This window comes from Myripristis murdjan, chromosome 20 (genome assembly GCF_902150065.1).
Source record: "Myripristis murdjan chromosome 20, fMyrMur1.1, whole genome shotgun sequence".
NCBI classification, from domain to species: domain Eukaryota; kingdom Metazoa; phylum Chordata; class Actinopteri; order Holocentriformes; family Holocentridae; genus Myripristis; species Myripristis murdjan.
Window position 1 is genome coordinate 4651128 of NC_043999.1, and position 27795 is coordinate 4678922.

Here is a 27795-nt window from a genome sequence, read left to right on the forward strand (position 1 = left end):
ACCCGTCCAGCTGGCGGGGTCGATGATGATCCACTCCACCGTGTACTTTTGGTTCTCGTCGTACTCCTCCTTCAGCAGCATCCTGATCTCCTTGGCGTTGTAGGTCAGAGAGCTGCAAAGCAACATGGGAAATGCAGTTTAAGTCAGCCGGGTCGTCCAGGACGGATCTCATGAAAGTGGCGCCGTTAAGGAATCCTGCGACGTTTTAGGGCAAAAATCCCAATTTCCCGACTTCCTCAGATTAATATTCTCACCTCTGCACGCTCAGTGGTTCAGCTCCTGTGGGTAGCATTTTTGTGTTAGCTTAGCATAAAGACTTGAAGTCAATGGGAGTCGTTAGCCTGGCTCTGTCAACGTGAAAAAACAAACCTTCCAGCAGCTCTAAGGCTGTCTGATTCATTTTTTTTTTTTTTAAAGAATGAGAGTGGCTTCAGGAGAAGTCAGATGGCTGAACACATGTATCCCTCCGCCAAGAGCAGTGATTGGTGCATTGCTGAAGGTATAGATCCGGCACAAATTAACTTCTTGTTTGTGTTTTTTTTTTATTATTATTATTTTTTAATTTATTCCAAGTCATGTATTTCAAACCAACATGATAAACTGTTAATACGACAGGCTCAGAGTCGCTGTAAGATTTATTTTTTCACTTTAACAGAGCCAGGCTAACGGCTCCCATAGACTTCAAGTCTTTATGCTAAGCTAACACAAAATGCTACCCAAAGGAAGTGAACCACTGGACGTCCAAAGGAGAAAACGGTGTCCAACATCTGGTCTCGGTCTGGGGAAGTCGGTAAAAGGGGATTTTGCTCAAAATGTTGTCGTGTTCCTTTAAGGAGCCTCAGGTAAGCCCAGTGGTGTAGTCTACATGATACGCAGGTATACGCCGTATACCCACTAGAAAAGGTCCCGAATGTCCGTATAACCACTTAAAAATGCGCAGAGATACGTATCAGTATGTTTTTTTGACAAAACGTTCACTTTCCCGTTCATAAAGTCGCCTTCTCTGTGTTACGAAGCGGGCTCTTTTTGACCATAGGGACTTCCGTCAGGCGTGACGTGAATCCTATGTAAACTAAGGAAGCAGTGAAGTTGTATGGTGGGAAAAAGGTGTATGGCTTGAAGAGGGGCACGAGTCAACAACCTCAAACGGTCCAACGCTAGTCAGTGGAGAAATGAAATGAAAAGAAAGCAAAACCAAATGACACTATTTCAGTGTTTCAATAAGCCTGCTGCTTGTCCTGTGAATACTGCCACTTCAGACACTACAGCTGGAGCTAACGTTAACGTTTCTGAAAGCGCGCGCGTGCATGTGTGTGCGCATGCATGTGCGCGTATACCCACTAGAATAAATTAGACTACACCGCCGATCCCCCGTCTTACGTGAATTTGAGCGTGCAGTTCTGCCAGTCGAAGGGGAAGAAGTTGACGTTGATGGAGCACGAGGAGCGGAAGATGGCGGGGGGGAGCCAGTAGCACAGGCCGGTGGGATCCACCAGCACGTTGCTGTAGTACGCCACCTGGAACTGGGCGTCGTTACTGAGGGACAGAGGGGAACGTTACGGCCTGCGGACACACACACACACACACACACACACACACACTGCCATACAGCAGTTTGACAATGAGCTGCCACCACTGTATATGTTAGGCTAAGATCACACGTGTTCACAGCCTGAACCAGCGTGGGACGTTGTTTCACGGCAAATCAACGTTTTTCCAGGTGGTTCACATTGCCATGGCAACAGCTGCGGCCTCACTGATGTCACCGCGTCAGCAGAAGGGTTTGTTTGTGTAACTTTACTAAAACCTCCATCGTGACGGTTGCGCACGTGAAATGAACTAAAATCATCGGCGCGCTGTTAAAATCATTAAAAATCACTGGAGGCTAAATCAGGCTCACACTTATAGAAGCTGATTAGATGTGAGCCAAGTTAGTCCTAGTTAGCTGCACTGCTGTTGTTGTTAATAAAGTTATTGAATAATGTTCAGTTTTACATACATGGAATACATTAGAAACACTAAAACAAGGTGGAGAATCAACTAGAATTAAAATGGTGAAAATGGAAATAGGCAAAACGTAAAGTAATGTATTAAATCAAATATCCCCATTCAGCGTCATTCAGCTTTAAAATCATGTAAAATAATCTTTATGATTATGGTTTATGGTTTGCTCCCAGGCCGCGAGGTCAGAGTGATGATGTCAGAGGGAGACAGGACGTGGAGACGGGATGTTTTTATTATTATTATTATTATTATTATTATTATTATTATTTAAATCTCACTTGTTCTCCAGGACGATCTCGGGCAGCCACACCATGCTGGACGGCAGACGCAGCATCTCAATGCCGTCGAAGTCGGACGCATTCCACTGCAGCCTGTAGTCACTCCATGTCTGCACACACACACACACACACACACACACACACACACACACACACACACACACACACACACACACACACACACACAGAGAGAGCATGTATAGCATGTGAAGAAGCTGTCCATAAAGAGTGAGAGAGGAGCTGACGGCTGTTTGCTCACATGATCGATCCACACGTTGGTCAGCAGCGTCTCGTCCGCCTCTTTCTGCAGACGCACAAGAGAGAATCAAACAGTCAGTGATTTTCCTTTAAATTTACCCTTAAAAAGATTTTTTTTTTTTTTTTTTTAAATTCCCATATTGTAGGTACTATGTGGGCGTGTTAGGAATACTGGAGGGACAAAGAAAAATTCTGGAGCCAGGGGAGGGAAGTCATATTCCAGCAGCAAAATGAGAAAAAATAAGAAAAAAACTTGAAAATTCTGAGATTATAAAGTCACAGATTTATGAGTATAAACTTGGAAAAATGACTCTTCGCTGCTGCTCGCCATGTCTCAGGCCTGCAGCTAATCACCGCATCAAATTCTACTCTGCAGTGGGATTCAGGAACAAGGAAATCCAGAATCACAACCTTCTCATCAGCATCTGGACTTGGGCCGATTCAGAAGAACACAACACTAACTTGTGATTCTTTTTCTCATACATCTACAACTTTAATCTCTGAAATTCTGAGGGTTTGTTCTCAGAATATCATGCCTCCTCCCCTGGCTATGTAACTCATTTTATTTTCCCCGTCACACTGATATTGAGTGAAATATTCAAAGCCAAGACACCATCATTTTGTTTTGTTTTGTTTTACAGCTGAAGCTTCACATCAGAGAGGATCTTCCTGTCTTGAGCCTCTTTTCAGACACATTTCCCCAAAATTCAGCAGCTCATGTTTGGGATTTTGTGCATCTTATTATTTCATATGTTTGTAGGATTTTGTGCAGCGTTTGGCTAAAATCTCCGAAACCGGTTAAACTCCATTTTCTCCTGATTCGTGCTCTTCTCTCTGTTTACAGCTGCTGGTGAAACACTCAGCATGACAAAATCTGAATCCCTCAGCCAGTGCATCTCCCGGTGCGTCCTCATCACACACACACACACACACACACACACACACACACACACACACACAGCGTACCAGAGAGATGAGGTTGGAGAGGGTGAGGGCGAGGTAAACGTCGACGGCGTCCTGCTGCCTCTCGACGGGCCGCAGCTCCTTGTTGTATCCTCGCTCTTTAAACAGGTAGTTGATGAGACGCTCCTCCTCGTTCCTGCCCCAGCACCCTGACACACACACACACACACACACACACACACACACACACACCAAGGTTATTATATAGCTAAAACTCAACTAAAAACTAAAACTAGGTGTGAAAAAATATTTAACTAACGGAAAAGAAAGTGTGTTTAGTGTTGCTGCTGGTCAGTTTGGTCAGATGTGTGTGTGAGTTTGCGTTGGTGCTGATGTTTATTGAGACCGGGACGTCGCCATGACTGGGAGTCACTGGCTAATCTGACAAAACGGAAGCCAGATTAGAATAAAACCACTAACTCACACTCACACCGACACCAAGAACAACTCAACTCAGACTGAACATTTTCAAACAAGAAAAACTCAACTGAGACCAGCAAACCCACTCTGGAGACTGAACTCAAACATACACACACACACACACACACACACACACAGGCATGCTGGTCATAGCTCAGTGATAACTCCCTTTAAACACACCGACAAACGAGACATGAAACATTTTGAGGACAATCATTTGATTTGTTTCAGGGTCATTTGTCTCCCATCCGGTTCAATGGGAGGATCATTCAGTCTGATTTTTTAACATGTGATTTCTGCACACATGGGTTACACTGTCACACATATTGATATTGATATTGGAAAAAGAAGGTCCTCAAACGCATCAGGGTACTGGTTTCAGCCATATTGTCCAGCCGTAGCTTTGACCAGGACACAAAACACCAGCTTTCCTCGCGGCCTCGATACGAAAACAACACAATCGGCTTTCAAAACCCAACATCAGCCCTAATTAACACAATCAGAAGTGTTTGATAAGTAATATTTGATTTAACTGATGAGACACGTGATGTTTGGACAGGGTTTTGAGGGGTTTACCATTACAACACACAGATTAAAGACAGAAAAACAAGAAAAGTTCACCGTCCGAAAGTAGAAAGTTTTCAGAAGCTCACCAGAGGAGAGGAGTGTGAGCAGAAGCACGGAGCCCAGGAGCTGGATCTTCATGTCTGTGTCCTGTGTGTGTGTGTGTGCTGTGTGTGTGTGTGTGTGTGCTGGTGGAGTGTTTCTGAAGCATGGTCGGGAGTCCTGGCCGACCTTCTCGCCTCGCTGCTGAGTGGCGGCAGCAGCTGCAGCAACAGAGCAGGGAGAAAATAGAACACACACACACACACACACCGCAGGCCTGCAGCACACACACACACACACACACACACACACACACACACCGGAAGACCATCATGAAGCGATTTGAGGCCCTGTTGTGGGATTTGTCGTCACAGAAAATCACCGCAGACGTTTTAACTCTGAGCAGTGACACAAAACCTCACAAACATCAATAAAACCTGGGAGGAAACATCAAATCTGCTATAATCCAGAAATTATGATGAAGATATGTGCAGATGATGTGCTTGATATTTTATATTTAAACACTAAACTTCTTGATGTGTTTGTTTAGCTGCACTTTTTGAAATTATAGGACGTGATAAAAATTAGAAAATGAAATTACGCGTGAAGGAGGGGAACTAAAAACCAAACCCAAAGTGAGACTGAGCCGCAGCAGCCTGGGTTTATTTTTATTTTATTTTACTTTTATTTGTTTATTGGATGGGCACTGAGCACATTCATGAACATCAGTGAGAAACGCACGATAGCAAGAATGCAAATTTACATCTTTGGTCCCCTGGTCCCTGGGTTCAGCTCTAACATGTTGCTGTGTTGTCTTCTCTTTCTGCCCCCCAAAATAATCACTAAAATATAAATAAATAAATGAATCTAATGCCAAAAAAAAAAAAAAAAAAAAAAAATGTTATGACAATGCACAGCAGCTCTGCCAGCTCTCTGCCACACACTCAGTTTTGTAAACAGCAGACTCTGCTGGACACACTATTTAGTGATGATTTTATATTAATATTATTATATGAAGTGATTTTATGGCTTTTATATCAGCCAACAAACACACCAGTACTGATGAACCAACAGACTACTGTCAGTCTGTTGACATACACTACTCACAAAAAGTTAGGGATATTCGGCTTTCGGGTGAAATTTCAGGATGAACCTAAAATGCATTATAACCTTTACAGGTGAACTTAATGTGACCTTCTGTAAACTTTTGAATGCACATGTCCAACTGTTCAATGTTTCAGTACTTTTTGCACAAGTTGCTGTTCTCTAACAAGGAGTTTAACGGCAAAATTCACATCAGGTGTTTGATGCTCCAGCTCATCGAGGTCGTATCATTAGGGAACGGCTGCTGGAGACTGGGGTACCTCAAATGGAGTGGCCTGCACTTTCTCCAGACCTGAATCCCATAGAAACCTATGGGATCAGCTGAGTCGCCGTGTAGAGGCTCGGAGCTCTGTACCCCAGAACCTCAATGTCCTGAGGGCCGCCCTTCAAGAAGAGTGGGATGCCATGCCTCAGCAGACAATAAGTCGACTTGTGAACAGCATGAGACGTCGTTGTCAAGCTGTAATTGATGCTCAAGGGCACATGACAAGTTATTGACACTGACATTTTTTGTTGTGGTATACCCACCACTGTTGTTGGCTTTTGTTTCAAGAAATTGTTTGAGATGAGGAAATCACCAGTGCATGCTTCTACTTAAATGCCCTACTTTCATGATATAATATCACTGCAGCGTGAACTTTTTACATTTTCCATAAATTTCACCCAAAAGCCAAATATCCCTAACTTTTTGTGAGTAGTGTATGTGTCAGCTATGATATAAAAGTGACAGCAAAACTACAAATTACAGGAACGTAGTCATAAACTGAGATATAATTTAAGTCCAGTAAGGGGAATAGTACCTATATTAGTATAAAAAAAAATGCCTTTTGCTTTGTTTTTATTTATCCCACAGAAAAAAATGTTTGAGTAATCTGTGAGCTAAAATTTGCATATTTGTGATTTCAACTCCTCTGAACTTTTTTCTTTGACTTTGTGGGAATCGGAGAGGCAGAAGCACAGATTCAGCGACGGTTCTGTTCAGCTTCGACCCTCAGGACTTTCCATCACCAAGTCCGGCTGCTTCAGGGACCGACAGCTTTTCTTCTGGTTGTGAACGGGCCAATTTCATAAAACCACAAACGAATACAATTATTGTATGACATCACAAAGTGCGGCGAATTCCTGTAATGTGGTCGGCTCTGTGGAATTCCCTGAAGGCCCACGTTTGTTTTCAGTGGAAAAACAGCAGCATGAGAAAAATTCTGATGGGGCTCAGGGGGGGAAATAAAGAGATCCCAAGTAGGAGACGGCGCTGCCAGTAAAAGCTCGTAAAAGAGGAATTTGTTTGGCTCATCAACAGAGTTAAGAGTCCCAAAAAATAACAAAAGCACAAATAAGGCGTGAGAACAAACACCTGAACAGCTTCCACAGGTGCATGTTGATTTTTTGGGACTTTAAATCCATTGATTACCTTGATTTTTTTTTTTTACTTGTATTTACTGGTGATGCTGCAGTGAGGATGTAACCCTATAACCTATAACCTATCACAGACATACACACTGAAAACTCAGTACCAACACATGTTCATCATTTATTACCAAACAATAAAGACAGACACATAAAAAATACAAATATTCGTATTAATATTAAAACACAAGTCCAGCATGACATTAAAAAGGAGTAATTCATAAGGAGACAATAGATTCATATTTAAAATCCTACACTGCACTTAGGTTTATTTGACTGGTTAAAATAACGATCAGAAGTCTGTGTTTGGTGGTCAGAGCGACAGGTTGACGTCGCTCTTCAGCTTGCCGCTGCTCAGGCTGTGGATCATGGCGATCATGGCCGAGTGTTTGTTCAGCTCCTCCTCCTTCTGCCTCAGCTTGGCCTCCATCTGGCCCTTCTGCAGCTCCAGAGACGAGGCCTGCGGACGGGACAGAGCGGTGAGGAAACACCCAGCGAGGCTCGGGGCTCGGCCCGGTGAGGTTCAGGGCCCCGTTACAACCCCGGGTGCCTGTCTCACTCCTTCTTATTTTACACACTTCCTGTGATGGGAAGCTGTTGGGGCAGGTCGCACTGCAGGGAGAGCTCATTTACACCTGTACACCCATGGGACGGTATCCCAGTGCACTGCATCCACTGAACAAACTGCAATGGTGTTTCATCGCGCTGTGGGCAGTTTATGTGGAGTGTAAGCAGGCATGCTTTGGGAGGTCTGAGCCCCCCCTCCATGTACAGTAGAAAATATATTTCTATCTATGGAATGGAAGACTGTACAGACCTGGGGTGAAGACGGACACTAAAGGACGTTTGGTTCCAGAGATATTGGCCCATTGGACCCTCCATTATAAGTCAATGTGAAATATGTGAAGTGTCAAGTAAAAAAAACCAGTGGTCGGTAATCAGGGAGCTATTTAGGAGCTCGTTTTAGATCACTGAGTCTATTTAGATCCCCTTTTTGGTAACTTTTTTTTTTTTTTTTTTTTTTTTTAATAAAACCAGACCATGCCTTCATACTATTTTTTTAACATATTCACATAAAAATGCTGTGGGTATGCAGCCTAATTTTCCCCCACAGGGAGCTGTTATGTTTTCCACTGCTGGAAAAGGCCTGATGGTAATCGGTCGGTGTGTTTAAAGTCAAATGATAAGAAACAGACCAGAACAAAACCAAGTGGAGGGGCGGCCACTATCTGAGAAATCAGACTAATCTCTTAAATGTGAATTCAAACGGTCCATGTAGTCCTCAAACTGTGCGCTAAATGTGTGAATTTTCATCATAGACTTGAGGGCCCCAGGAGGCCTCCCTCCTCACCCTGATGCTGGCGTCCTTCCTGGCCTGCTCCGTCTTGTTGAGCTCCTTCCTCAGGACGTCCACCGTCTCCTCCAGCTCCCTCCTCTCCTGATCCTTCTCCTTCGTCCGCTGCTCCTCCGCCTGCAGCTCCACACGCAGACCTGAGAGGAGGCATTCATCAAACCTGCTCACAGGTTTCACTGCACATTTATTTCATATATAAAATTTTTAAAAAGTCCAAAGCTACTTTTCAACATTTTTTTGACTGAACCACTGATTGGGCTTCTGTGTCATTTACTCAACAAAATGCATTTCCATCAGTTTTCCCCCCCAAAATTCTTCACTGGAAGCAAACCTGTGATTGTTTCTGCAATATTGTGTACATAAACAAATACACCAAAACATCAATCTAACACAGAATTTCTGTTTCTGTGGAGCCAGTTTGAGACAATAAGAATCAGAATCAGAAATACTTTATTGATCCTCGAGGGGAAACTCAGTATGAAGGATGAACGAAAGAGCGAGCTAACGCTGACATCAGACCGACCTGTGATGTCAGCGTCTCTCTGCTGCAGCTCTGAGTGAAGCGACGTGATCTTCTCCTCCCTGTCCTCCAGCGCCAACACCGTCCTGAGAGAGAGAGAGAGGGAGAGAGAGACAGAGAGAGAGAAAGAGAAGAGAAAGAAGTAGAAGAAAAAGTGAGAAGGAAAGAGACGGAAAGAACAAAAGACTGAAAATGAGGGAAACTAGAAATATGAGCTCATTCTATGTTTCGCATTCAGCCAAACATGTCCTGCCAAGAACATGTGGTTGTGTGTGTGTGTGTGTGTGTGTGTGTGTGTGTGTGTGTGTGTGTCTCACTTGTCGTGCTGCAGTCGTAGCGCTTCGTGGCTCTTCCTCAGGGTGTCGTTCTGCTTGGTCAGGGCGATGTGAGCCGCCTGCAGCTCCTTCAGCAGACGCTCGCTCTCATTAAACCTGCACAGGAAAACAGGCCAATTCATAAAATTAATATCCAGATCATTATCATTAATGCATAATAATTATTATTAACATAAATAAATCATTCATATATTAAAACTGTTCCATTTCCAGAACGCCCCATATTTTCAATAACAATCAGTCAAGAGAAACAAAATTCTTTTCCCTCTGTAACTTTAAATCTTCAGTTATGTATGCAAATTAACGACATGATGAAAAAAATCCCAGCTGTAATTGTCAAAGATTTAAAAAATGCTAGAATATCGAACTGAGTGAAGAGCAAAGTTAAATGGCCTTGTCTCATATCCATAACTCATGTTGTCTATAAACATATCTATCTGCAGTGGATTAATTCTATTTGATTCCTGTCTTTTTAAATGGGTGGTGAAGTTTCAAAGTGGGCGGGGCATGTTGCCGACCTGGCGGCCGCTGCCTCTGACCTGTTGAGCAAGGAGTTGTAGGCTCCTTTCAGCGCCTGGTGCTCCTGCGAGTCCTGCTGCAGCCTGGCGTTGTGCTGCAGCAGCTCCTCCATGTCGGCCTTGGAGCGCTCCACCTCCAGCACCTGGCTCCCCAGCTCGCCCTGCAGCTCCTCCCGCCGCCGCTCCGCCTCCTTCAGCAGGCCGCCCAGCTTACGGGCCTGAGGAGGGAGACGCAGACCGAGCAGGAAGGTCAACAACCGGCGCTGGAGGGCTTTAACGCTGCGGCTGGTTTTCAGATTAGCTCCACATTCAGAGCAGCCACAGGGTTTAGATGGTTTAGATGTCCTATTCCAGAATTACTAAACAGTGCAGATCGAACCTGCAGGCTCAGTGGTCTAAAGGAACATGTGTTTTCATCTGAAACACTGCGTTATTAAGTTATTAAAGCAAAAAAAACCCATACTAACAGCACACCATCAGTGAACGTCTGTTAAGTATTTTTGCTACCGGTATTTTGAGGTGAGCATCAAATCATTTTTTAACTGGTTTTCTAGACGTGTGTCATTCATACAACTGTCAAATTTACAGCTTGATAAACCTGACATGGCCTTTTTCACTTAGAAGACCGTTTACCTTCAAACAGGCATGCCTGAAAAGCCTTTCACCTGCATTTGCATTCTGATTCCTACAAAATTCATATCGTTATTCGTATCAGATGCCACAGGTGGAAAGACATTAAATGTACTTGGTATCGACCTGAACAGACTATCGTTCCATCCCAGCAGAGTCAGGAGAGCTGTGAGAAAATGTAGATTGAAATTGTGAACATTAGTGATCAAAGTTATTTGTTACAATAATACAGCATCTCCTCATTTTTACTGATGGAAAAGAAATTTATTTTGAAATGTGCAACAAGGTGGGCACGAATAGCAAGAGAGCAGAGACGCGTTTTAAGGCTGGGATGAAGAGCCTTAAATCTGCATCTGCACTGGCAATGGGAACTGTTTTTTTTTGTTTGTTTTTTTTGTTTTTTTCAAAGCCAAGTGTTTTAGGACAGCTGTCCTTTAACAGAGCTGCATCAAGTGAACACACAAGCAGCTGCACATTCTGACCACTGGAGGGCGAACTGAGCCTGAGGTTTAGTGGGAGAAACACAGCGCCAATTAAAACGTTTTGAAGTTGACAATGCGGCTGGCACTGCTGTATTTCATAATTTTACATGACTGAACACAGTCTTACTACCTAAAGAAGGTGTTGAAGTGTGAGTTACTCTTTAAAATCTGATCAAAACAGAGCAGACATGATTTGTAAACAAAAAAAACATTTAATTTACTGAGACATATTTCACAGGCGTACACGAGTGAAATGTCTCATCCCTGACCAACCTGATGAACACACCAAAGCAGAAATACAGCGCTGTGATAAAAAGTCTTTTATAAATGAAATGTGTCATTATAATTACAAATAGTTAGTGTTGCCACGTATAAAAACTGCAGAATTCAACGATTTTGAGACGTTTTATTTCATTTCACTTCACACTGTGCATTTGTTCTCCAAATCACAGAGTAATTATGAGTGATAGTCATTAACACAACCTCTGCCAGAATAACAGTAAAATAATACATTTCGTTATAGTGCCGTGTGAGCTGCAGCAGTGTGTGTGTGTGTGTGTGTGTGTGTGTGTGTGTTACCTCAGCTTCAGCCTGCGCTCTCTGGAAGCGATACTGAGCAATGAGGCGGTCGGCCTGAGAGAGAGCCAGAGCCTTGGCCTCCAACAAATCCTGCAGACGACTCTCCTTCGACTGACAGAGGACACAAAGAGAGAAGGCCGGTCAAAGTTCATCCGGACCGTCGCTTTAAAACAGCCGTGAGACACACACAGCCGTCACTGTCACTACAACAAGTCTAAACGAAGAGCGCCACATGACAGTGTGTGAGAGACTTTACCAGACACTAAACCACTCTCGGCGTTTTGTTCGATAAACTCACCGCTAAAGCTGACAGCTTCTGTTCATACACGTCGATGATCTCAGACACTCTCAGGTCTTCCACCTGTTCCTGCAGCTGCAAACAACACAGGGAACCAGAGATACACATATTAACGCTGGATTTTTCAGACCTGAGCACACTGGAACCATATAGTGATGCTCATAATGTTTCATAAGGTCTCACTGTGAGAGAGACTGCACACTACAGATCTGAAGCACTGGAGCCTGGACTTGCCCACACTTACACTGTCCATTCATTTTGTGTTGTGTGACATGTTTTACAGATTCGATTAGACGATGTAATGCAACTATATTAAAAAGGTTCATTCGGCCTACAGATGAATGTTAACCACAGCTTTTTCTTTTAAAAGGCTTCTAAGGTAAAATGTTTGTACCTGACAAGTTTTGGCTACCTTGCCTCTGCAGCCTTCATCAGAGGTGTCACGTGATGTTGGTGTGACGTCTTCTGTGATGTGTTATATGGGTTTTGCCATCCCACCTGAAGTGATGGGATGGGATGGGATGGATTTGATGACGGCTGCAGAGGCAAGGTAGCCGAAACTTGTCAGGTGCAAACATTTTACCTTGCAGGCCTTTTAAAAGAAAAAGCTGTGGTTAAGATGCAATGCAACGTTTTTGTCAATGTATCTATTTGTATGCTGCAGGTTTAATTACCTGCATAAACATCTGCATCACTTATTACAAAGTGTAAATAAGTCTTGTATACGAGTGTCTCTGCCTAAAATGTGGTTATTGGACACTTTGGTTTCAGAGAGCAGAGGTTTTACTCGTCTTCAAACAGACACATCAAGCTGGTTTGGTGTGTCAGATTACACTTGTAGTTTGTGCTGAGTTGTTGGCGCATAACAAAATGTTCCAGTCCGGCGCCTCCACTCTGTTTCTGACACATTTTTCTGTCGACTCTTTACAAAACAAAAAACACCAACACCACTTGACACTGCTGATCTTGAACAATTTACATTCTGGGCATTTCGGCAGATGTACCTATAAAGGGGACCAAGGGTGAATTTCTAAGAACGTCAGCATGACAAGGAACTGAAAGTACAAAGTGTCAGGACAGACGCCCACACACCAGAAATAAAACGTTTTAATCAATGAAACGTTACATCGATTCTTCTCACCGAAGAGCTAAGAAAAAGAAATGACACCAAGAACCAACCTGCTTATCTAACCCATCATTTGCACTAAGCTGCTAATATCATCACATCCCTATTTCAAACACACACACACACACCTCCAAGCCGGTCTGTAGTTTTTCAATTAGATTATGAACGCTCCTGCTGGAAGCAGTGGAGGAGTCCAGTGTGCTGATATTGGTCCTGGCGGTCGGGACGTCCTGCACTGCGACGCGCTTCACAGACAGCTCAGCCTCCCTCTGCCGATAGGCGTTGTTGGCAGCTATACTTTCCCCTAGACTTCAACAGAAAGACTTGTTACAGCTCGACGGACGGACAGAAGGGAAACTGCTGGTGCTGAAACGATCAGTCAATTATTCAGTCTACAGAAAAATTAATCAATTCTAATTTTGATAATTGACTGATAATTGTTTCATATCGGTAATTTCTGAAGTAAAAACACCAAACTGTCTGATTCCAACTTCACTAAGATCACCAAGATGCTAAAATTGTTTTCCTTGTCTTTGTTAATATCTGTTTGAAGAAATCACTAAGAAAACTTTATACACTTTATTGATCAATTAACTGAAAAAAAATCCCACTTTCACTGCTGTTGACCTGATATGGGCAGTTACCTGTCAAAGCAGCTGGTCGGAGTCAAAGCCCACCAGCCACAACACACACTCAAAAGTGGCTGGCGGTCATTTCTAGAGTCACTGTATCACTGTTTGTCAAAGAGCATCAAGAAAACTCCACAGAGATGTAAATGCATTTTTCTGCAGCCGAATAAGCACCAGGCGTTCGTGCATCACTCACATCAGCGAGGGGAAGTCTGGGAGGGGCGTGGCTTCAAACAGCAACGCCAGGCCGGTCTGAACTCGCTCTCTGCAATGGGACGTCAGGGCCAGAGAGAAGGGAGTCACCATCCTCTGGTCCTGAGAGAGAGAGAGAGAGAGAGAGAGAGAGAGAGAGAGAGAGAGAGAGAGAGAGAGAGAGAGAGAGAGAGAGAGAGGGAGGGAGAGAAATTAGTTAGTGGAGGAGAAAAACAAAGATCATCAGGGAGAAAAACTGAGGACGTAAAAGAGAGAAAGATCATATGAGCGGCTAGCAACAGAAAAACGTTACACACACAGTTTACCTCCCTCTGAGTGTGTGTGAGTGTGTGTGTTCTTGCGTGTGCACCTGCAGGATCTTGTAGAAGCTGGTCTCCATGTCCTTCACCTGCTGTCTCAGCTTACTCATCAGCTCCAGAGTCTTCAGCACAGCCTCGGCACACACCTGGCTGAAACACAAACACACAACTTCAAATTCTGAGCCTCTGCACGACGGACTTGCAATTACAGTGTAGAGTCACACACTCCGATATTAGTTTCCAAGATGATTAACGATCAAATATATGACATGTTGACACTCTGACAAAGCCGAGCACGTAGAGTTTACAACATGGAAATATGACTTGGCCAATCACACAAAAAGGAGGAGGAGACCTGCCCATTTTACGCAGTATAGCCCAGTATCAAGTGAATGTTAATGATTTAATTAATAAAACAACATGTATTGAAAAGGGCACAACTCAAATGTTCAGTTATTTTCCTACATTATCCTAAATTAATACAGTTATCGAAATATTATAATATAATGAGAATTTAATGTTGTTCTTCCACCAAGCAATACAGATTGTGAGCAGTGGCTAAACAATGACCACTAAGTTACACAAGTAGTGATTTCCAAATAGTTCATTGATATTTAGGTTAAACTGACTGCTGAGCAGATTCAGCCAATCAGAACGAGGTGTTCATTTGTTTTATAAAACCTTGATCACAACAATCATCAACATAAACAAAACTTTAAAGTCTGTGGGCCTCTGCTCTTGGACTGGCAGCCGGAGGAACTCGCTCACCTGAGGTCGGTGTCGGAGCCAGGAGGCGGGCAGCTGAGGGGGTTGTTGCTATGACAACAGGAGAGGAGGGATTCGACCTGTGAGAGGCAGAGCTTAGCGCTCACCTGGAGAGACACCAGCTGCCTGGCCGAGTCCTCAGAGCACAGGAGTGGGAGAGTTAAGGCTTCAACACACACACACAGACACACACACACACACACACACACACACACACACGCACAGACACACACAAACACACATCTGGACTCCTATTCTGTCAAATGTAAAATTTCCTGAATAAAATGTTGGATTTCCATGATCTATGTGTAAATATAACATGACGTTTTTTTCCTGGACCAATGGTTGAAAAACAGTTCAGATTGAAACACACACACACACACACACACACACACACACACACACACACACACACATACACACACTGAGGTGAAGGATATCCAGCAGCAGATTGGTCACATTTGTGACACGAAGGCAGTGTTTCCTCAGCTGAGCCTCTCCCTGTGCAGGATTGAGGCCCTTCAGCAGCCCCAACAGGACCGGGAGCAACATTTCTACAAAGCTCAACACTGACGCCGACACACTGTCTGCTCCCAACGCCTCCTACACACACACACACACACACACACACACACACACACACACACACACACACACACACACACACACACACACACACACACACACACACACACACACACACACACACAGAAAGAAAGAGAGAGAGAGAGAGAGAGGATGAGGAGTACAGGCATGAAGAAGACAGTTTGACAATCTGTGGTAAAACAGCAGAGAGAGAGAGATAGAGTCTGCAGCCAAGTCACCACAGAGCAGACACACACACACACACACACACACACACACACACACACACACACTTAAGCTGCCACATCAGTCAGACTCAACACACACTAATGAAAATCTAATATGGGAAAACTGAACTGGTCAAGTGCTTTCCAATTTAAATTTCAACTGTGCATCACCACATTTGGTTATAATTTATTATATTTGTTAAACTGAACTGTATTTCCCTGTATTTCCTTGTTGATCATGTATTATAGCCATGTCTAATGTTGATGCTTTCCTTTTTTTGTGATGCTGTTCCATGTCAGTGTGAATATAGTAACTTAAAAAAATTTAGAATAGGGCAATTTAAAATGTACATATATACATGTATTATTTTACCTCAGTATTCGTACAGAAAAAGGTAAATAAATAAAAATAAATCAATAAATAGATCAAATACAGATATAATTTATATGTTTAATCCTTGTTTAAATTTCACTTTAATTGTTTCCAAAGATATCATGTATTAATGCCCCAAATTAGAAATTAGACGACTGACTTCACAGCTGCCTCCTTCTATTTCTTGTGTGCTTTCTGACCTAAAACTAAGGGATTTGTTTATTTTTACATTTCAAGCACTTTCACCCTGAGTAACTAAGAATGACAGCTGTTCAGTATCCTGCTCAAAGACTTCTTAGCAGGACAACAGGCGGCTCCTGGGATCAAACCTGTGTCCTCTCAGTTATATACGGGTCTGACCATCAGGCCACGCTGTCCCTCTGTGTGTGCAGCTATCAGTGCAAACCCCTGCTGAGTAAACCCTGCTATGAGAGGTCCTTCGGTGTGTCTGATATGTCCCTGTGAGGCTGCCATACCTCCAGCAGCTCGCTCAGCAGCTGCAGGGCCTGGAGGGAGCAGGACTCGGCGCCCTCCACAGGTGAGCTCAGCCACTGCACCAGAGCCAGCCCGGGCTCCGCCTTGTCCAGGCCCGCTCCCTGCCTGCGACCCCCAGCTCTCAGTTTGAGTCCCGCCGGCCGGAAAACCACCTCGCACAGCAGAGAGCGCAGCCCCGAGATGCTGCACAGAGCCAGGAGCAGCTCCAGCACCTGCAAACCACACACACACACACACACACACACACACACACACACACGGCTGGTTAATACATCAATTACATAAATATCTTGAGATGAGACCTGACAGCATCTGGGATTTTGGATATGGCAGTATCGTGATATGGCACAGGTGTTGTCTTAGTCTGGTTTTAACGGCAGCAGGACAGCAAAGGGATGCAGTTTATTTAGTTTTATTAGTTTGTTTCAGCTGATATTATTGGCCTCTATCTGCTCAGACATCATATCAACATTACTAATCTCAAAAATCTCACTGTGTAGATATTTCATGAAAGCACCGATATTGATATTAGGGCTAGGACGTGTTTGTCTCTCGATTTGACACAATCATGAGACTTGGATGCCAAGTTTATATTTTTGCAAATATGTTTATGCATTGATGTGAAGTTGCAAAAATGGTCTCACTACATTTAAATGGCTGCTATTGGGGCTATGGTATGCACAAATACACCATTTTACAACAGGCCAAAGCAACACACTTGGACTGCAGGGTTTGCGGCCCAAACTGCATGGGATCAGCAGAAGGTGGGCGTGTCTACAAACGGCTGCCTTTGCTGTGGCTGCCCAGAGAACCCATTTTCATTCACACATCTGGAGGTCAGAGGTCAGGGGACCCCTTTGAAAATGGTCATGCCAATTGTTCATTCACCAAAATTTTGTCTAACTTTGGAGTGATATTTTTCCCCCTTGCCAACTACCCAGCATGACATGCTTGTAGATTCCTCAGGTCATCTAGGTTTATATGATACCAATACGTATCTTTAATTTAAATACTATGTATTTATGGTATCTGACTTGTCATACAGTGGTGTGAAAAAGTGTTTGCCCCCTCCCTGATATCTTATTTTTTTGCATGTTTGTCACACTTAAATGTTTCAGATTATCAAACAAATTTAAATATAAGACAAAGATAAGAAGATAAGAAAACAGGGAGGGGGCAAACACTTTTTCACACCACTGTATCACCCGGCCCTGCACATGAAATACACACAGTGCTGGTCATTTGACCTCATTGTGGTGACACTGCAGGCAGGAGAGGTGAAGCATCAGCAGCAACCTGCACTCTGTGTGTAAGGGTGCAACATCTTACTTTGCAAAGAGGCATCTTTGCTTAAAGATGCCTCTTTTGAATGGTCCGCTGCTTATATTGTGGAACAAGTCTGTTCTTCCTGCACTGGTGTTTCTATTTGTTCAGAGCTCTGAGTGTTTGTGCACCACAAGCTAAAATACCTAGAATAGCTGTGGGTGCAGAAACCTGAGACACTCTGATCTGTTGCACCACTTGATATTTTTAGATATAAATAAAAAACCCAGATGTGTTTGATAGACACATCTGATGCTTCTGTCTTTATGCTGTGCGGGCAGTGCATTTTACATTATTTTATTCTATTAAAATTATAATTGTATTATTATTTTATTTTATTTTATTATTTTATTTTAATATTTTTATATATTTTAATTATTCTATCCTATTTTGTTTTATTTTATTATTATTATTATTATTATTATTATTATTATTATTATTATTATTTTACTTTATCTGATTTTATTTTAATTGATCTTATCTTATTTTATCGTGTTATCCTACTGTGTTTTTTACCTTTTTATTCTGCTTTTATTGTGCTATTTTGTGGTGTTTTATCTTGCTGTGCAGCACTTTGGAAAACCTTGTGTTTGTTAAAATTGTGCTATATAAATAAAGTGGATTGGATTCTGTCATAGAATCCTTTAAATAAAGAAGAGCACAGCTGAGGTTGTCTTAAATATTGCAGCAGGAGAAAAAGCTGTACACCAACAATGTCAAAGTGTTGGCTAGTGTTGGCTGCTTCAAAGAATGTTGGGAAAGTCTCCCTCCTTTGTACCTCCTGGCTACATATCGTGTATCATTTGGCTTTGTTAAATCCTGAATGGTTAGGACTGGTGCTGGGCAAAAAACAAGGCCTGCCTGTCTCCTTATTGGGTCATGAACTACAAAGTGGTGAGTGTAGTGGGTTAAAGAGATCACTTCAACTCTCTTCCTAATGCAAGAACCTCAGACAAAACAAAGACAAGACAAAGTGTAGTGAGGACGGAGGAGCCTGGGAGTGTTTCAGACACAGAGAGCTAAAAACTGGCAGAAGCTATCCTAACAAAATGTGAACATAACATATACATGAATATGAAATAAAAGTGGTTAAATGATTTTAATGATAAACATAAGCAGATGATTGTTAAGAATGACAATGTACATGATTTCCTTCACACTTCAATTGTATTTATGCTGTGTGAATGGAGAGCTGATGCAATGCCCAGACTTTACTGTGGTGTGAGTTAATGGCTGCGATCTTTATGTTTCCCGTCTCACCTTCGCTGCAGAGTCTGGGTCTTTTGAATGCAGGAGCCCCAAGACTTGAGACACACACGCTGAGAAATGCTCATACCTGTGTGAGGAAAAAGGTTTCATAACTTTCATTCTGTGGTTTTGTTTCTTTTTTCAGTTTTTTGTTTCTTTGTTTTGTTTGTTTTCTCAGTGATGCAATTTCAATGATAAAAAAAAGACTGAATGAATGGAGTTAATTTGGTGGCCCCACAGAGACATAACATCTTTTCTGTCAATGATGAGCAGCAAGCTAGTGAGAGAAGTGCATTGCATGCATTAATTGAATTCATCTAAACCATCTGGTGTGTGTATCCACAAACACAGTCAAGTGGAAAAGTACTGACCACATGTGTGAGCTTTCAGAACCCCAGCCCACAAACAAACTGTTTTCACAGGCTGTAATCGTACAGTCATGTTTACTGTTATTATGTGCATGCGCGTGTGTGTGTGTGTGTGTACCTGGTGAGATAGTCTGCTATCTTGGGGCTCTTCAGCAGGTCAACCAAAAGATCAACAGAGTACTTCCTGGTCAGAGTGCCGTCGCCATTGACGATGATGTTGAAAACAAGCTGGAAAGTCTGGTGGATGTTCTTTGCATCAAACAGCTGACAGGAAGACACACAAACACACAAGAACACAGCAAAGGCCAATGAATGTCCAAAAAAAAAAAATAAATATGAAAAATACTAAATAATACAAGAATTTACAAACTGTAAAACCCAAATTAGGCTTTAAACAGTGCTGAAACTGACGTTGTGAAGAGAAATGGTAGGGGTGTGTGTGTGTGTGTGTGTGTGTGTGTGTGTGTGTGCAGCTTACCTTCTCTCCAACCTTCTCGTTGAGTGTGAGGCTAGCCAGGATGGACAAGGTGAAAACGACCACAGTCAGACTGTTGTGGGCCAGGAAATTGATCAGTGTACGGTAGAATGGCTTAACATTATCCTGAAAGAACACACACACACACACACACACACACACACACACACACACACACACACACACAGAATAGTTTAGCACTTGTCACAAGCCAAATGTAGCAAAATTTACGTTTCATCCAAAATATTTAATACATTCATCATTGAAAGACAACATCCTAAGTCTCCAGTTCTGCTTTATGTATAAATTGGGTCCTTTGTAATTAATCAGTATGGCTGTTATAACATTAAAATAGTATTTATATCATTACATTATATTGTATTATATTTATATTTGTGTCATTGTCTCAAAAATCTTGTGCATGAGATTTTTACCTGTGGCTCATGGGAATTTTACACAATGACAGTAATCTGTTGAGAATTTACGAAAAAGTGAACTGACCCGCAAACACATTCAGATGTGTTATAAGTGGCACTTTTTTTTTTTTTAAGAGCGCACTCTGCCCGCTACTTCTCTACTCCTGCAGATGACGAGGCATTATTTGGCCTGATTATCCGACACAACTATAAGGACTATATACACAACTATGAGGCATTATTTTATTCTGAAAATTTCATTTGCGGGTAAAACAGTGCAAGTTGTGCCTAAATTTTGAGGTTTTCCATCCATTGTTTGTGTTGTCAGATTTAAAAACTGCTCTGATGGCTGTGTTTATATTGGTTTTACTTTTTTAATGTTAGTGCACTATTCCAGTATTTGTAAACCTGAGACTGATGAAAGTACCGTGGAGAAACATCGCCTGACACACACACACAGAAAACTGAAGCATCTCACCAGAGACTTGATGTGGCTCTGCACTGAGTGGTTGTAGCGACACAGGTTGGCCATGAGGCCCAGGCACGGCATGATGATGTCATCATTCTGAGACTGGCTGCGGTGAGAGACCCAAAACCGAAATGATGAGCTGCATGTTGACAAGACAGGCCTCCGTCTGTCATTATGTGATTAGTGGGAGCTGAGATGCTTACATGTTGGTCACAAGAAACGCTACAAGCTCGTGGATGTAGTTTGTGGTGTGGAACGTCCTCGTGTTGTACGTCAGTTTCTGCAGCAGCTGTAGACACTGAGACAAACACACACACACACACACACTTCAACATTATGTCAGAATATTAGTTGAACTTGTCATACACAAACAGACGTGCTGGCTGCGTTTGCTCTATTCCCAGTGCATGCTGGGAGAGTGTGATGTTAATTTCTATGCAAAAATAAGGCATGCATCATTTGCAAAATATGAGTAAGACCTTAAGCAAACTCTAAGCAGAATAGAACTGAATAGAGAGCATTTACTGTCGTATACAAGTACAACGAAATTAGGAGCGCTACTCCTGATCAGTGCAATTAAAAAGACAATTATAGACAGACAACAAGCTAATAAATATGAAACTAAAATAAATACAATAAAAAAGACTGGCTATTGCACTTAAAAATCTTGTATATTGCATTAAAAATGTGTTGCATATTGAATTAAGGGATGGGTATTTCAGGCAAACATGCTATTCAACAAACCGGGGAACTATTTGACAATTTGTGGGTCCCAGTGTGTATAAGGGGACGCCTGCAGGCTTAGACCTGGATGTGCATTTTCTCAAGGACTGGAACATTGTATTAACCCTTTGATGCATGAATTATGAAAGCCTGAGTCAAGATTTTTTTCTTATGTGTTTTTACTCTTCTTAGGGCATGAACACTTTTGTGAGTCTCCATACAGGACTGGTATTACCATATCATGATACTAGTATTAATATGTTTTCAGCAACAAGAATTGACAGTCTCTGTATAAACCTCAATGTAGGGGAGCAGCTGATATGCAATTCCACCATAGAAACCATTGCATTTAGGAGAAAATGGCTCTCAGCTGTCCACTGTAGTGACCACTATGTGCCAAAGGGTTAAATATCATTAAAAGCCTCTGTGCAGCTTTGAGAGACAGGCACTGCACATTCTGTTCCCTGGATTTTCCATTTTATAGCTCTTTAAACTTGCCTTTGAGCATGACCTTGTTCAGCTGCAGCTGTTGTTGTTCTACAACACTTACCTGCAGTACCAGCGGCTCTCCAGGTGTGGCACTGTGGCAGTGGATTATGGAGGCCAGGGTGCTGGTGAGGTTGTAGCTGCTGTGGAGCATCTCCCGGCTCTCATCATTACAGGCTGGATCAGAGAGCACACACACAGGACAAACTAAGACTCCTGCTCAAAGGCAGTTGACAAGACAGTTTCCTGCCTCTGGAAATGCATGAATGCAGCCACGCGCCAGGAATCAAGTCCGGACCACTTTCTCTCAGGTGTTTCCCTCTAGTTTTTTTTTGCTTACTGATTAAAGGACAATAAGTTAATCGTCTAGGTTCTCCATCTGCTCTTCATTCTTCTTCTGGTGTCTGCACACAGTTTGGCATAGTTGGAAATATCAGGGCTTGTTCTCCTGCAGAAGTTACTTGCTGCTATTCAGTCTTGTACGGTATTGAAAACCTTCTACAGGGTGAAATACTCCATTACAGTATAAATAAAGTCTTGATTTGGTTTGATTAAAGTGCTTTCTCATGATTTCATTGTGCTGAGTTGAGCGTTTTCACATTAACACTGTATTATGTTCTCTGTGCTCTCTGTGTCAGTCACAAAAATACAAGTCTCCTCCAGAAAATAATCCCTCAAAAACAGACCACTGTTCTAACTTCACCATAGACTGGGTGATTTGGACAAACTGAAAGATACAATATTTTTGACCAAACACCTTGATATCGATATTGTGACAATATTGGGTCAGTTTCCAACAAAATGTTTGTTCTTGGCCTTGCAGTTGTTTGTGGAATTTCTTTAACATCTATCTATTCCACCAGCCAGTCTGGCAGGTAAACTAACTACTTTTATTTTAGTTTTATAACAATTGCTAAAGCTGATGAGAGAAGTAAAGTGATTGGGCAGGCTCCAAGGCAGCCCACTGCAACCAGTGGATGAATAGCAGTGGGAAGGGGAGGAAAAAAAGATCCACTTAAGTATTGCAATTCTATCGATTACTAATCAATTTAAAGTGAGCAAGGTTGTCATCAAGGAGACTTTGGTGAGGTGAAAACTGTCATTTCCAGCGGGGTCCCTTGACCTCTGACCTCTGAATGAAAATGGGTTCTCTGGGCAGCCACGGCTCTCCCCTTTGCAAACATGCCCACCTTCTGCTAATCCCATGCAGTTTGGGCCACAAACCCTGCAGTCCACATGTGTTCTTGTGGCCTGTTGTAAAATGGTGTTTTGTGCAGACTGGGGCCTAAACAGTCTTGGAAGTGCATCAATTGGCTGTGACTGGAAAGCTGAGACTCTTTTGGATTCATTGAGCCACATTTAATTCATATGTGATGACGTTAGCCCCCATAGTAGCCAGAGCTTTTTTTTTTTTTTTTTTTTTTAAACTTGACATCACTGTATAAAATGACCTACTGTGACTTTAAGGAGAACCACAGCACTCGTGAAACTTTACAATCACAAACTAGAGGAGAATTCAAAAAACAAAAATCACGATAAACTGTAATATCAAATCGCAACACACACAGAACTGCAAGAATCACAATACATATTGAATCGGTAGCCAAGCATTGTGTTAATATCGAGACAGTAGATAAGCATATCGTCCCAGCCCTGATGAAGAAGTCTTGCAGCCTGATTACAGCCTGACAACACACAGTGCAGCCTACCCAGCTGTGCCAGCAGAGAGATGATGGTGCTTGTGAGGGCAGGGATGCTGTTCGGGTCCCCGGCCAGCTCCACCAGCCCGCTCACACACTCAGAGGGCAGCACCTGACCCGAAGACAACAGCTGGTCACACTTCAGACCCGACACCTCCTGGAAATAAACACACACGCCACATTAGACTGAGGGGAGCTGGCAAGGTGGATGGTGAGATAACAATATAGTCCAGTCATTTTATGAAAAAACCTAGGACAAATTACAAGAGAAGCAAACTCAACTGATTTTGTATCCTCAGTTTGTCCTGAGTGAGGGAAAAAAAGTCCCAGGAAATCCCATTGGTGGAAAGTTTTGAAAATCACCTATATATGACCACATATTACCAAAAAACACTGTTTTTAACACACAGGGGAAAGGGGTTCAAAATATTACTTTCAGATATCACTATAAAAATTCACAAGTTGATTACACACACAAAGACAAGAAAAAAAGCCAATTACAAGTTCTTTGAATTATTCTGTTTACACATGCATATCACACATTATCTGATTTGATATGCCCTAATAAGGAATATAAGGAATAAAAGCCAGAACAGATATTTAAACAGTGAATTAAAAGGTTACTATATATATAGTAACCTTTTAATTCACTGTTATATAGTAACCTTTTAATTCAAGGTTACTATATATATACACTACTCACAAAAAGTTAGGGATATTTGGCTTTTGGGTGAAATTTACGGAAAATGTAAAAAGTTCACGCTACAGTGATATTATATCATGAAAGTAGGGCATTTAAGTAGAAGCATGCACTTGTGATTTCCTCATCTCAAACAATTTCTTGAAACAAAAGCCAACAACAGTGGTGGATATACCACAACAAAAAATGTCAGTGTCAATAACTTGTCATGTGCCCTTGAGCATCAATTACAGCTTGACAACGACGTCTCATGCTGTTCACAAGTCGACTTATTGTCTGCTGAGGCATGGCATCCCACTCTTCTTGAAGGGCGGCCCTCAGGACATTGAGGTTCTGGGGTACAGTGCTCCGAGCCTCTACACGGCGACTCAGCTGATCCCATAGGTTTTCTATGGGATTCAGGTCTGGAGAAAGTGCAGGCCACTCCATTTGAGGTACCCCAGTCTCCAGCAGCCGTTCCGTAATGATACGACCTCGATGAGCTGGAGCATCAAACACTTGATGTGAATTTTGCCGTTAAACTCCTTGTTAGAGAACAGCAACTTGTGCAAAAAGTACTGAAACATTGAACAGTTGGACATGTGCATTCAAAAGTTTACAGAAGGTCACATTAAGTTCACCTGTAAAGGTTATAATGCATTTTAGGTTCATCCTGAAATTTCACCCGAAAGCCGAATATCCCTAACTTTTTGTGAGTAGTGTAGTAACCTTTTAATTCACTGTTTAAATATCTGTTCTGGCATTTATTCCTTATATTCCTTATTAGCGCATATCAAATCAGATAATGTGTGATATGCATGTGAAAACAGAATAATTCAAAGAACTTGTAATTGACTTTTTTTCTTGTCTTTGTGTGTGTAATCAACTTGTGAATTTTTATAGTGATACCTGAAAATAAATGTTGAACCCCTTTCCCCTGTGTGTTAAAAACAGTGTTTTTTGGTAATATGCGGTCCTAAATAGGTGATTTTCAAAACTTTCCACCAATGGGATTTCTTGGGACTTTTTTTCCCCTCACTCAGGACAAACTGAGGATACAAAATCAGTTGAGTTTGCTTCTCTTGCAGTTTGTCCTAGGTTGACCCCAGTTTTGGCCTAAAATGACTGGACTAATAAATAATAAACAAGGTGCTGCAGCTCACCTCCACCTGTCTCTGCAGCTGCACGGTGTTCTGGGCTGTCTTGTTGCCCCTGTACTGCTGGATAGCTAGCAGCAGAGACTTCAAACTCGTAGTCACGTCCATCCTATACAAACACTATTCTAATTACGCCACCAAAAAAAAAAAAAAAGGCAGCACGGTATTTAAATATCAAATTAGACGTGTTTTTACACCGCCGCTCTTGCCAAAAAGTTGTGGCTAACACACACTCACGTCGCGAGCTAGCAAACAGGCTAGCGTTGCTTAGTAACGATCCAGACAGCGGCTCCGCTTCATGACTTACGCCTTGTATGAAACGTTTAAACGGCTGTTAATGTATTTCGATATCACTAAAATGAAATATTGATCTATTTGAATGTTACAGAGTTGTTTTACACTAACGTACACTGCCGATGACACCGGGTATTAGACAGACATCATCACCGACACGACAGCTGCTTCCTCCCGCTTCCAACTTCGAACGTCGCCGGAACGAACCAAACCACGGCGGGGGGGACCGCGGGACTAAACTTCAACTGACAAAACTAAATGTTATAGTTATCGAGCACACAAAAAATAATTATGAAATTTAATTGTTTATTGACCTAAAAAAAATAAATATAATCGTTTTTCTTTGTATATATTTGATAACTCGAGTCAACTCAAACTGGGTACCCCCATCTCCACCCGTTTACACATCTTGGAAAAAGTCACGGAAGATCGCGCGAGACTGACAGGAACGTCCCTAGGATGGCGAAGGCGTGACCGTCAGGGTTGCCAGATCTGTGAGACAAAAGCAGCCAAACAGCATCTCAAAACCAGCCCAAAACCCGCCCAGCCGGGTATAAAAACGGCCCAAAAATCAGCCCAATACCAGAACTCAAAATATGCCCATAAAAATCCATATATGTTGCTTTTAAAGTCCAACAGCATTGCTATAATTGCAAAATGCACTATAATATCTATAAAATAACATCATAAACATTAAAGGCAATTTCCCAGGCAAAGGCAATTGAAAATCATTTCAGCTCACCTGTTAAACTTCTGGCTGTCTCCAACATAAAAAAGAACGGGAAAAAACTCCATGAACTTGAACTATTTACAGCGTTGTCCAGTTTCTTTTTAGACATGTTGAGATCCCTCGCCCTGGTCCCTGTCATACAGAACTGTATTGAACAAGGCCAGCATCTCTCTGCTGGGCTCAAACTCGTGGCAGCAGGTTTCATTAGTCATTCAAAATATGAATCTTTATTCATAGGCATTATTCATCATCTGTATGCCACAGGTCTGCCCAAGCCCAACCCGCGGACAAACTTTGTTACCCGCGGCAACACTTAAAAAGTAGCCCAATTTGGCGGAAAAAACGCGGACTTGGCAACCCTGATGACCGTATTGACCAACCCTGCGTTCCAAATCGCATACTTATACTTTTTACTTTTAGTATGTACTGCAGCTGCCCTTAAAAAGTATGTAGTTTAGTATGTATTGGGACATACTAATTCTTTTTTTCCCTACTAAATAGTATGGTAGTATGGGTATTGGAACGCAGGGCTAGATTTAATCTCTGCAGCCTTTCCCTAACCCGAGTCATGACCAGTTTATGCCTAACGCTAACCATAACCTACAGTTAACCCCGACTGTAACCAAAACCTTAACCGATAAGTCAAAATGACCACTCAAATTGTAAAAGATAACTTTGCCATCCTAGGAAAAAAAATCCAACACACAGAAAGATTACCTATGTCATCCCATCTGTTGAACACTGGTTTTATAGTCATTATTTATATTTAAAGAAACTATATTCAAATTTGCTATATGGGATGCACCATTCATCAGAGTTTATTTTCAATTTATTAAGCCGAAACACACACAAAAAAATGTAGGCTATTTTCATTTAAATCTAATAGTGTGGTAAGGTTATTAATCCATTAATTTGCTTATTTTTAATTTGTTAATTTTTTAATGCATTTAATTTGTGCTCAATTTATTGTTAAACCTATATTTTGATTTCACTGTGGGGAACTGCTTCAGTATAATTGTTGTTGTACAGTTTTATCAGTAATGCGACATAATACTTCCATGATCAATACCACATCAGCAATGAGAAACACATATACAGCGGTGGAAAAAAGTTTTCGGACACCCTTAAAATTTTACACAATCTCACAAATCATGAAATATTTGTGGAAAAATCTTTCTGTTTCAAAAGGTGTGGCTGCATTAGACAGATACAAACAAATACAAATTATATTTTTTTGTTTATTGTTTACAAGAAAAACT

The 27795-nt window shown here is 42.0% G+C and overlaps 2 protein-coding genes across 3 annotated transcripts in view; both read right to left on the minus strand.

Moving 5' to 3' along the window:
- Window positions 1-4628, minus strand: part of chrnd (cholinergic receptor, nicotinic, delta (muscle)) — a 9831-nt gene extending 5203 nt beyond the window's left edge. Inside the window, exons 1-6 of the mRNA XM_030079924.1 lie at window positions 4577-4628; window positions 3507-3658; window positions 2542-2586; window positions 2283-2392; window positions 1381-1536; window positions 3-112 (exon numbers count right to left, since the gene is read on the minus strand). Of these exons, the coding sequence (XP_029935784.1) occupies window positions 3-112; window positions 1381-1536; window positions 2283-2392; window positions 2542-2586; window positions 3507-3658; window positions 4577-4628 (625 nt within the window). The remainder of the gene's footprint in view (window positions 1-2; window positions 113-1380; window positions 1537-2282; window positions 2393-2541; window positions 2587-3506; window positions 3659-4576) is intronic.
- Window positions 4629-7145: 2517 nt separating this feature from the next.
- On the minus strand, window positions 7146-26204 carry cip2a (cellular inhibitor of PP2A). Of its 2 annotated transcripts, XM_030078728.1 has the most exons (22): window positions 25750-26204; window positions 25519-25637; window positions 23686-23833; window positions 22041-22153; window positions 20971-21065; window positions 20777-20873; window positions 19886-20008; window positions 19526-19671; window positions 19052-19127; window positions 16450-16680; window positions 15229-15391; window positions 14792-14939; window positions 14074-14173; window positions 13708-13826; window positions 13011-13191; window positions 11757-11831; window positions 11459-11569; window positions 9789-9985; window positions 9232-9345; window positions 8918-9000; window positions 8392-8531; window positions 7146-7500 (listed from the first exon to the last, which is right to left on the minus strand). In XM_030078728.1, exons 2-22 carry the CDS (start codon window positions 25618-25620, stop codon window positions 7354-7356), a joined length of 2709 nt encoding a protein of 902 aa, XP_029934588.1. In that variant the 5' UTR covers window positions 25621-25637; window positions 25750-26204; the 3' UTR covers window positions 7146-7353. The 2 variants fall into 2 exon arrangements, with proteins under 2 accessions (XP_029934588.1, XP_029934587.1); XM_030078727.1 differs by having other exon boundaries at window positions 25519-26204.
- Between the last annotated feature and the right edge of the window lie 1591 nt (window positions 26205-27795).